The sequence below is a fragment of the Macrobrachium rosenbergii genome, chromosome 54 (genome assembly GCF_040412425.1).
Source record: "Macrobrachium rosenbergii isolate ZJJX-2024 chromosome 54, ASM4041242v1, whole genome shotgun sequence".
Classification (NCBI taxonomy): domain Eukaryota; kingdom Metazoa; phylum Arthropoda; class Malacostraca; order Decapoda; family Palaemonidae; genus Macrobrachium; species Macrobrachium rosenbergii.
In genome coordinates, this window is record NC_089794.1 from 60,520,401 (window position 1) to 60,531,813 (window position 11,413).

At 32.3% G+C, this 11,413-nt stretch overlaps 1 protein-coding gene across 1 annotated transcript; it reads right to left on the minus strand.

Moving 5' to 3' along the window:
* Positions 1-65: 65 nt before the first annotated feature.
* Positions 66-7,507, minus strand: LOC136834720 (uncharacterized). The gene is made up of 8 exons (XM_067097300.1): positions 7,378-7,507; positions 4,792-5,152; positions 4,369-4,444; positions 3,802-3,975; positions 3,065-3,288; positions 2,635-2,811; positions 2,354-2,436; positions 66-397 (listed from the first exon to the last, which is right to left on the minus strand). The coding sequence occupies exons 2-5, from the start codon at positions 5,106-5,108 to the stop codon at positions 3,169-3,171; spliced, it is 687 nt and encodes a 228-aa protein (XP_066953401.1). The 5' UTR covers positions 5,109-5,152; positions 7,378-7,507; the 3' UTR covers positions 66-397; positions 2,354-2,436; positions 2,635-2,811; positions 3,065-3,168.
* Positions 7,508-11,413: the final 3,906 nt, after the last annotated feature.

The window sequence follows — 11,413 nt, forward strand, 5'->3', positions numbered from 1 at the left end:
AAAAGTGATTTTGTGCAGTTTTCTAACCAGATTAATTTGATGTATAATCTATTAAAAAACGTATATAAATCAGTATTTCAACTTTAATAATAATTTTTACAATGTATATAATAATGACCAATATACATTTTGGTCTTACAGCCCAAGTCTTCCTGCCCATGACTTGACGCTTGCTGGAGGGCTTGAAGTGCACTTGATTAAAGAGTACTCCAATAGAGCCATGGTTTTCTTGAGTGCAGCAGGGTATTCTAAACAAAACACCCAAAAGGCTGCAAACCATGCCTCAAAGCCAATCTGAATCTCTTGCACTGGCTGCATAAGATCTTTCACCTTCCGCCATGATGTTGAAGCCTTTCTGCATCGTACCCACAATAACTGGGGCTGGTGATTGGATATCCTGTAACAAGCAAAAGGCCAGGTTTTGTATTACTCCTTGATCAAAATAGGATGACTTTTTAACATATGACTGAATCTAAACATTATATTATTTTATTGCGTCAACAGGGATGTATCATTACAAATTTCCCTCAAGAATCAACGGAACATCAGCATGACTTTTCATTTAACCCGCCAATATTTCGCCATTATCAGGTAGTATTTTTTAATAACTATTAGATATCCGCTATTCTTATATCTTCTGGTTTACACCATTTGGAATAAACACTTAATGAAGAACAATGCATATGGTATAATCCTTAGAAAAAAAAGAGCAAAGAAGCCCAATGCTGACCTGAAATTATGAGAATTTCATTTGGTTGTTTCTTGGATAGTGAAAACATATGAAAATTATATAGATATTTAAGAAACATATATACTAATGCCTGTGCTTCAATAATATAGTTTATTAGTACCACATACAGAGTCTGTTTGAAAAACAGAACCAAGACAATACAATATAATTGCATTTTTAGGAAGGACATAACCTTGTTAAACATACATCAAAACTAGACAAATGACATTTTACCAGAGGATAGAATTTGCAATTTATATTTAAATTGGGGTATTTTCCAACTTAAACATGTATATTTTCAATAAAAAGACATGCTTTATAATTGTAGCTGTAACTTTTCCAAAACAACGGAAAAGTATGAGTTTTTAAATTATCAAAATTATTAAAAACATACGGAAGGAAATACTGTCAGATGTTCTGTCGATCCTTAAAGTAATTTTTACTTTAAGAATCTTTTATATATGGAATTTTCATAATAAAATTAATATTAATAGATAACCCCTTTCTTTACATACTTGTGTATCTGCTAACTACTCAACTATCACTCTCACCTGTCTGAGAGTGGCCATCATCTGTGATTCTTCTTAAGAATAGTACCCCATTACGATGTGGGAGGCGGGGATGTGTATGAATTATCCAGGTAAGTATATTAATAAAAATTTTATGATGAAAATTCCATATTAATAAACATTACCTGTCTAATTCATATAGCTGAATTCCACATTTACGTGGAGGGGGCTATCTTAATTACAATCTCCAGTATTTGCAGATACAATCAATCAGAGAGAGAGAGAGAGAGAGAGAGAGAGAGAGAGAGAGAGAGAGAGAGAGAGAGAGAGAGAGAGAGATATATATATATATATATATATATATATATATATATATATATATATATATATATATATATATATATATACATACATATATATATATATATATATATATATATATATATATATATATATATATATATATATACACACACATCGTCAAACTTAATTATGCATATGTGATTTGAAATTAAAATATCATTAGTATACATTTAGAATATGTAAGGACATCATGCTTACCTGTGGACTTTCTGGACAGGTGAGAGTGATAATTGGGTAGTTAGCAGATACTAGTATGTAAACAATGGGGTTGCTTAGGTGTGTGTGTGTGTGTACCAATAACAGAAAACAAACCTTCTATATATATATATATATATATATATATATATATATATATATATATATATATATATATATATATATATATAGTACCATTAACAGAAAACAAACCTTCTATATATATATATATATATATATATATATATATATATATATATATATATATATATATATATATATATATATATATATATATATATATATATATATATATATATATATATATATATAATACCAATAACAGAAAACAAACCTTCTATATATATATATATATATATATATATATATATATATATATATATATATATATATATATATATATATATATATATATATATATATTAACATATATATATATATATATATATATATATATATATATATATATATATATATATATATATATATATATATATGTATATAATGAAAGCAGTACCAATAACAGAAAACAAACCTTCTCAGAAGCAACAACAATGTACTCTTCTTTCTCCCCAAAGACCGATGGCAGGAGTCGGTAGGCGTAAAGTAGCATGATATCTGGAAGAAGTTATAAGTGCCCATTCTTTAACTGAACCGATGAGGGATATTTTCCACAAATTATTGAAAGGTTTCAGTGTAACAACCAAGACATCAACAGCACCTGATCAATATGATAATAATATCAACACAAATGTTAAATTTAAAACAGGACAACTCCTTTTCCCCCTCACTAAAAAAAAGAAAAAGAAACTATACCTTTTTTTTCTGCTTCATCAATTGTGGTTTGAAGTTCATTGTCTTTTTCCTGCCTGTACTCATCGAACAACTTGCATTTGTACCGGATTTTGTTTTCAAGCTTCTCAATACAGCAAGTATTTGATCAAGGACTCCGATGCTATTTATGCCATATTGCAGGAATGGCTCACCAACAAGCTGAAAACAGAAAGCATTTTTCTTTACTTATTTGAAAAGTACTCAGATGCCATCCTAGATAAGCATGCAGTTAACCATAGTGATAACAAATGATTTCCAAAATATCCTTACTCTATTTTTTTTATTTACATGTTACATATGTAGTAAAAATTATATGAAAATTAATGTAGTAAAAATTATATGAAAATTATTCTAAGCAATTCAATGCACACCAATATCTTTAAACAATTAATATTAGCCAAGAATTATTTACCCAAGGCCTATGGCGCAATATTGGGTACTCCTGTAGTCCATCAGTAATACTATTGACTTTAAGAAATTCCCTCCGCTGGGTCTTAATTTTCTTCAAGCGATGGTTTATGCCATCCTTGTCCAATTGCTGTCTCCTGCTTCTCTCTTCAGCCAATCAGTGTGCTTTCGTATGGTCACGGCATCTTCTGCTAGCTGGCCAACATCGCTATCGTCTTCACCTACATACTATCAAAAAGAAAGTGAGAGGTCCTATTTAAAACTTAGCCAATAAATCATATGATGTATCAGGTGATTTTCCTGGCCATATGGAGGGGTGTGCAAATGCTTGCATTTTGAATTTGTTATGGAAAATGTGATTCTTTTCACAGCCTTTGAATAAATGTTTTCCATTGCTTGTAATGAATATGTAGCCTAAAGGCCAAAATCTCTAGTAAATTAGAATCTGTATGAATTAAACATTTGGGTCTGAAAAAAAAACACTGAGCTAAAGCTGCTACTGTCAGTTTTTTAATTCCCTTCCCAGAGAAAAATAATGCAAAAAAATATATATACTCGTATATTTACTGCTACCCTTCTGCTCATGGATATTTACCTCTTTGTTTTTAGCAGAATTTTTCCCGTTTTCCAGTGTGTTACTGTGCAAAAAAATTTTCTGATGAACACTTCATGAATACTTATTATGTAGTTTCTTAAAGACCATAAAACCCATGAAAAATGCTTTATAATATAAAAACCTACCTGAGGCCTTTGTCGTTTGTGCAACTCATTATCAGACAGGGGCTGTAAAGTTCTTTTCCTGCCGGATACTCCAGGTCGTCCAAATTTCTGTTTCATCTCAGCGACTGAGCTTTCGTTCACCAAAGGGAAACGCTCTCTCTTGAATTTCCCAATCAGGGAGTTTTTCCAGTCATCCTTAGGGAATAGTATATAATGTATACTTTTCTGTTCCTAGAGAAAGTTCACTTTAAATATTCAGGGTTCAAATTTAACTTGCCATCTTCTATGTCTCTCTCATTTTAAGGTGTCTTTGATGCATGGTTAGCTATAAATAAGTTTGCTGAGCAGTTTCTTCAGGACTTTGTGGAATGAAAAGCTGGATATTAGTTCAAGGGCTGTTAAAAATTACTTAGAATGTAACCATAGAATGATTGCAGATATTTTCAAAAGGAGCATGACTCATTATTTATTGTCAATTAATAACTTGAACAATAAATTGGCAATAGTAACTTTCCAAATACGTAAGACAGACAGTTGTTTTGATGGTCCTGCATTCTATAGAAAATATTAACTCGCGATTTTACTTACAACAGTCCCTGGCAGCCAAGCATATTCTTTCTTCAGTTCATTGCAAACATTCCTGTATCCAGTCCTGCTTGGAAACCTATTTTTTGAAAAAAGAAGAAAAAAAATGTTTTTAAGTCTTGGGAACGGTTGTGACAAAAAGTTTTAATATATCTAAAGATGTGGAATCTTAGAAAATTCGTTTTTTTATATATAAAATCTGTTGCTTTGTAATAAAATCCTCTCTAAACTTTGACTTCAAGAAAAGGTTTGACGTTTAGTGTCAAGAGTGGAATACATTATGAAACTTTTAACTCTAATTTATCCTAGTACTAGTATGGTTAATGCAGTCAGTGTTATCAATGGCAAGTAATTTCATAGATCTACAGAAAATTGTTTTTTTTTTTTAGAATATTAGTATTGAATATAAAGTATTAAGTTACATACCATATCCTCAAGGTTACTGTGCTGTCAAACAGCACCTCTATCAACATGCTTCTCAACAATTTGTTAGGTCGAAAGGCATCTTGATCCTTTCGCTGCAGTGCCTGAAGCAGAGCTGGCGGTATCTCTGGTAGTCTGTAGCCCGTCAGATCCCTGTCACATGGAGTATGTGGAGCTGATGGTCCAGGCTTCTCGATGCTCTCTGGTGTGGCTGGAGTGGGTTGCACAGAAGCTTGGGAGGAAGGCTTCAGTTGGGCAAGTTCCCTGTTAAATTTTACCCTGACTTTCATGGAAGCGCCCGAAAGTAACTCCTTGATCATGGATTCAGTGAGTCCACATAAAGTATCCCCATCTATTTCGTTTTCTGTTTTTGAAAACAACCAAAATGCTTGAGAGTTTCAAGATGAAGGAACTTGTATAAAATATAATTTTTTTTTTTAAATTTAGATAATATTGAAAAAACCAGTCTATATCCTGTTGAGCAGGCTGTTCTGGGCTCCAAATGTGTTTTAGAGCATGAAATTCTCTTTAACTAATGTATATTCTGTAAAATACTACCAAGATCAATACTTTTACAGATGCAATTTGCAAAATCATAAAAAAATACAGGGTATACAGGTATTGTCTACAAAAAATTTACCCTTAAAATCTTCTCTCCTGATCTTTTTTTACTCTAAAGCAGCAAGGTATAGGGCGAATCGTGTTTGTAAACAAAGCGCCATAATTCGGCGCATGCGCACTTAGCTGGTGGGCAAAAAACAATGGCGGAATAGGGTACAAAATCGCATTTATCTGTTTTCTAATGATATGCAGCTGTCAGATTATGTGAAAAAGCTACCACTGTATACTAAAAATCATTACGTTATACAACTTCAATATAATTTGGGACAGAATATGCTCCCTGATACATATTTGATGAAAAAGGTTGGAGTGACAATTCATCTCAATATTGAGACGCCTGCATCGTTTACCACACAGTCACTACACGCATATAAATCACTCGATGCATACAGGGATGTTCTGTAAATATAGCATTTGCGTGCGCTGGTAAATTCACTTAGTCCATAGAATGGCTTGACAATGCCAGTGTCGTAATAAAATTGAAGGCAATAAAAATTACAGCATGTTTACATTCAGTCAGTTTCCTTTGAAAGATAGTGTGGCTACAGTCGAGTTCCTGTAGTCTAAGAAAACTAAGAAAACAAGTTAAATACCAATATAGACATTAATTCTTAGAACAGAAAATACATTACTGTTCAAATGATTGCAGTGATTCCTGTGCTTACGTGTAATTTTTATTATTTGCAGGTATGTCGTGAGTGGCCACGTACAAGTCATTGAATACAATTAAATAGGGGAAAATAGTCTCATATCATTTCTCATTATCTCAAAAGCTAACTGCAGAATTTTCTGGAACATAGTCTCATAACGATTCTCATCATCTTAAAAGCTAACCGCAGAATTTTCAGGAAGATAGTCTCATAACATTTCTCATTATCTCAAAAGCTAGCATTTCATAAAAAAATGAAGGTAATAATAAGCAAACTGTGCTTTCTTAACAGAATTTGGCTGTATGCAAAATATACCTAATATAAAGTGCACACCACACATGCGATCTTGGTTATTTGGGGTCCATTTTTTTCTGTCGATTGCTGGATTTAGGCCATTGTTTTCTCAGCCTGGATTCTTGCCAAAGCGAATTATGTGCCAGGATATTTTACTTCCCTTTTCCCACCTGTTCGTGTACCCTACAGCCACATGATCGAACCATTCTTGTAAATTTTGACACATTTATACGAACTTTGTATGCTTTGTTATTGTTCTCAAATCGGTTGATCGTGTGTTTCTGCCCACCAAGAGTTTTCCGCTCTAAGTGCAGGTGCGCGTGACGTCACGGCGATTCGCCCTATAAAGACAAGGAGGTCGATTCACGCGCATCCTTCGCTAGTCCTTTAGGCTACAAAATTTGTTTTCTTGTGCCGATTACAAAACAATCTTGATTCATATCAATAAACGTTACATTTAAACGTAAATATTGCTTAAATGAGCGCTGGGAAGCCTGGGAAGGACGTGTCCGGAAAGTATGCACGGCTGTATTACAAGTGTAGATACGTCGCCATATTGATTTAAAAACTGATTTGAACACATTATTTTACGGAGACTTCACATGCTTATTTTACCTCGTATAGCAGTTTCATATATCTTATTTTGTTGAACAAACTTTAATTTTTTTTAACGGTATGCTTAAATATTGAATTGTATTGTTGTTCCACCAAACAAATACCGGTTGAAAATGGACCATTTGACGATGTTTTCCCCTCGGTAGGCTTAACAAAACTCCAACTTAGCCAATGAATTGAAATACAAATGCCTGACAAAGACACATCTAAGCAAACAGTTATTGATAAGGTATAACTGCCCTTGAACACACTATCCACTATCATTAACATTCACGAAAATCTTACAGGACGCCAAGACGAGTTACTCCTAATTTCAAAATATCTCGCCGCGGAATGACGGCTTAGATCTACCCTACCCTTCACTGATGCTTTGTAAAAAACTAATAATAACTATACTTTATGTACTCACAAATTTATATGTTATAATGATGTGGCATAAAAGCTATTGTCACTTTTTGCTTATGCACTTAGAAAGAAACCACTTTCTGATGACGAGCCTCGAGACACTGCGATCATGACGATGACTGATGATGGCAATCGGTGTTGCCAGATCTTGGTTTGAGTTTGTTAACATCACCTCAAAGATTTATCACCAAATTAAAACCTTTAACTAGTTAACCATTATATGTACACACACACACACACACACATATATATATATATATATATATATATATATATATATATATATATATATATATATATAATATATATATATATATATATATATATATATTGAAAAAAAATACAATAAAAAGTTCACACTTACCTTTTAAATTTGGTAATAAAAAGTACCAAATGGTAACTCCGTAGGTTGGCATTACTGTAAGATTTGTGTAGGTGACGCGTTGCCTGGCGTCTGCGACTCTGAGCGAACATTCAGGTGCACTACCCGTCTGCTCTGTCGTATACATGCAATGGTGCTCTCGATGCGTAGTCAAATTATGAGATATGATTTAATAATGAATATGCTATGTCGTCATAGTCATGAACCTGCATATATTATGGAAATAGGACGTAGAGGTGGGCGAACCGATTACTTCTACAAAACCGAGTAATTCGGTTTGATTACTCTTGAGGACCGATTATTAAAAAGTAACTTCTTTATCACCGATATAACAGTATGACAATAATGGAAACATTATTATAGGCTAGGTTTGAAATTTACATCGTCATATAAAAAGTCGTAAACTCGGCATTTTGGTAACAAGCTAATTCCTGAAGACGCCGTTTCTTTCCTTAACATTAATCAATCATGACTGTTAATGCCGTGTATGTATGTATGTATGCACTTATATAAATATTGTATCTATGCATTCATTCTGATGTTGAAGTGGACTGAAGATCTAAGTTGTTTACCGTATAAATATCTTCATTAATGTTGTCTCTTGTTTGTGGTCGCAGCAAATATTTTCCACTAGGATGTTTGTTTGTTTGTATTGTATTTATTGCTTGGATGTTTGTGAAATAAGATTTCGCTACTCTACCAGATACAAGATATGCAATATTATTTTGTTTACTACTTTACTTACTTGTATTTGCGTTTAGTTCTAAAACATGAATATTCTAGACCTTACTGTACACACACAATATATATATATATATATATATATATATATATATATATATATATATATATATATATATATATATATATATATATATATATATATGTGTGTGTGTGTGTGTGTGTGTGTGTGTGTGTGTGTGTGTGTGCACCAACTGGTGGAATTGTTTATAAAATATGAATATATATATATATATATATATATATATATATATATATATATATATATATATATATATATATATATATATATATATATATATATGTATATGTATATATGATAAAAATCACTTTTGCAAATAAAGTAATATATATATATATATATATATATATATATATATATATATATATATATATATATATATATATATATATATATATATATATATACTTTTTTGCAAAAGTGATTTTTATCATAACTACCTACCTGCATGACCTTTTTATGGATAATTAACATATAAGGCATCTGACATTTGGCCTATGCCTAAAGGTTTTCAAAAGGTTTTCCACTGGACAAAAACCCTTTTCTGCACCTCAGCACCTGAAAAGGGTTTTCGTAATTGGAAAAACCCTTTCACGTGATGAAAACCCTTAGAAAACCTTTCGAAAACCTTTATTTTTAACAGTGTATGTTATGAAGTGACAAAATGATTGCTTAACACAAATACGAAAGAGGGAATTAGTCTATATCAGAGATGAACTTACAGCTATACTAACTTAGGATGTAGTGTAACAGAGGCTTCAACTCAGTGGTTCTCAACCGGTGGGCCATGATGACATTTTGTGTGGTCCACACGACGTTCACTATTATTGGTAATAAATAGGATATTGGTACATATATTTTTAGAATTACTGAAAATGAAGTAACAACAATTCTATCCAGATAAGTAAATGACCATTCATTTTATTGTACTATTATTGTTAAAAATATATTTACAATTTTCAGGTTGTAACAGATCCTAGCCTACACAGTCGTGATACAAAATTTGTATCAAGGCCTAGTTGAAGTTTCAGAATGATTGGCACCTCACTGAAGCATTTCCAATAATTATCAGTCTTCCTTTAACAGTAGAAATATATTGCTACTGTGTTAAAAACGATTCAGAGCAAACTTGCCAGTAACAAAAGAAATCCAGTTCAATATGTCTTCTAAAATTTAACTTTAATTCTTGTGTAAGAAGTATGTTTAAACCTAAATGTTTATTGTCAATGGTTAATTTATTGTTACTCCAAAAGCAAGGTCCACATTTTCTTAACTGGTCTGTTGGTCCACGTCCGAAAACGAATTGAGAATCACTGCTCTAACTTGGAAGGAAAAAATATAATTTTGCCTATAAGTATATGGAAATATAAAAACATAAAATGAAGCTACATCACTGCTAATAGTTGAACTTCTAGCGAAAATAGATGTGGGAGGAAATAGCGGAAATTCAGTATTCAAATCAGACTTACAGCAACACTTTTTCGGAGTCTTTAATCGCAGAATGCGTATATGTGCCAAGTGCTATCTCCTCCTGAAACCACTTTAATCCACAATCTGTTGAGTAGAGTCATCTGTGTACTATGTCTGTGATGGCAATACCTGATTAACGACTATAATTTCAAGATTAAATAGGCCCCATCGCTCAATCGTTTCATATATGAAGTCTACTCAAAACATCCCCTTTCTCTATATATTGAAGTAGCAATGCAGGCATAAAATTGACGATTAAAGTACAGTACTAACTTCTGTATGAATCCTTCTCCTACACGTATTTTAACAGACAATGTATGCTACATCGCTCTGGGCAAGATCAAGCAAAAGATATCAAATAAAAGATGCTTTCTCAATAAGAACGTCCAGTACATCAGGCGGGAAATACCATTATCACGAAGGACCGAAAACTCTTTACATTAAGAATAACTGTCTTTCATTCGTATGAAATGTAGTACCACACCGGATATTTATCTTAGAGTTACTGTTGATAGAATTGTTTTAAGGCATTTATAAGTAATGGAAATTTAATACGTATATATATAAAACACTTTCTCCCCTATGATCAAAACTGAATCATCAAGGTAGTAAAAGTGTACAAGCTGATGCCCTCTATTGGATCCTAAGAAAAAATATCCCACTGGATTTCTTAGGTAATGTTTCTTTCATTCATACCAGAAATTACCGCAACTTGGTTTAAGATGAGAAGTGAAAAGACCGTAAACAACCAGATCAGCTTTCATTCTTGCCTGTTTCTTTAGTACATGCATGTGGGATTTATGCACTCCTGGAAGTATCATCTAATATTAAAATACTTTACGGTAAGTATTTTGCATTTCAGATTCTTTCTTTTTATACACTTTAGATATCTTTGTATGAACTTGCTCACATAGCTGGAAGAAACAATAAAAGATAAAAAAAAATGAGAGTAGTACAGAAAATGAAAAACATTTACTGTTATACTCGTAGTGAACTCTGAGCTAGGAAAATATTCGTCAAAACTGATAGCTGTAAGATCACAATACATTTTACACTAAAATACTTCTTTGCGTGATACTTGGCGGGCCATGAAGTTTCTTCTCTTAGAAAATTCTTATGGATGAGATTTCGATAAAATAAGTACATTTATTTCCTATTGAAAGAGGGATTTTCTTGACAGGTGTGGAATTTAAATTTGTCAGACATTACCAAATCGCATTATCTCACCTGTAATTACTTCAATCTCTGGTGGTCTGGTTAGCACAAATTACGGAGGCGCACCAAAACCAGAATTTCAAGAAGTTATCAGATGACATCAGTAAAAACTATGGAATTTAGTTTCTGAATATCTTAGTGAAATATGGAAGCTCGAAATTTCGCACTCAGGTATAAAAAAAAAATAATCGCAGAGTGAGAGAGACACCC

Excerpts from the sequence above, each read along its gene's own strand:
- LOC136834720 (XM_067097300.1), bottom strand. The coding sequence starts at position 5,108 with ATGATCAAGGAGTTACTTTCGGGCGCTTCCATGAAAGTCAGGGTAAAA. Across the intron at positions 4,445-4,791 it reads ACAGTAACCTTGAGGATATG|GTTTCCAAGCAGGACTGGAT; the intron begins GTATGTAACTTA and ends TTCAAAAAATAG. Across the intron at positions 3,976-4,368 it reads CTTGGCTGCCAGGGACTGTT|GATGACTGGAAAAACTCCCT; the intron begins GTAAGTAAAATC and ends CTATTCCCTAAG.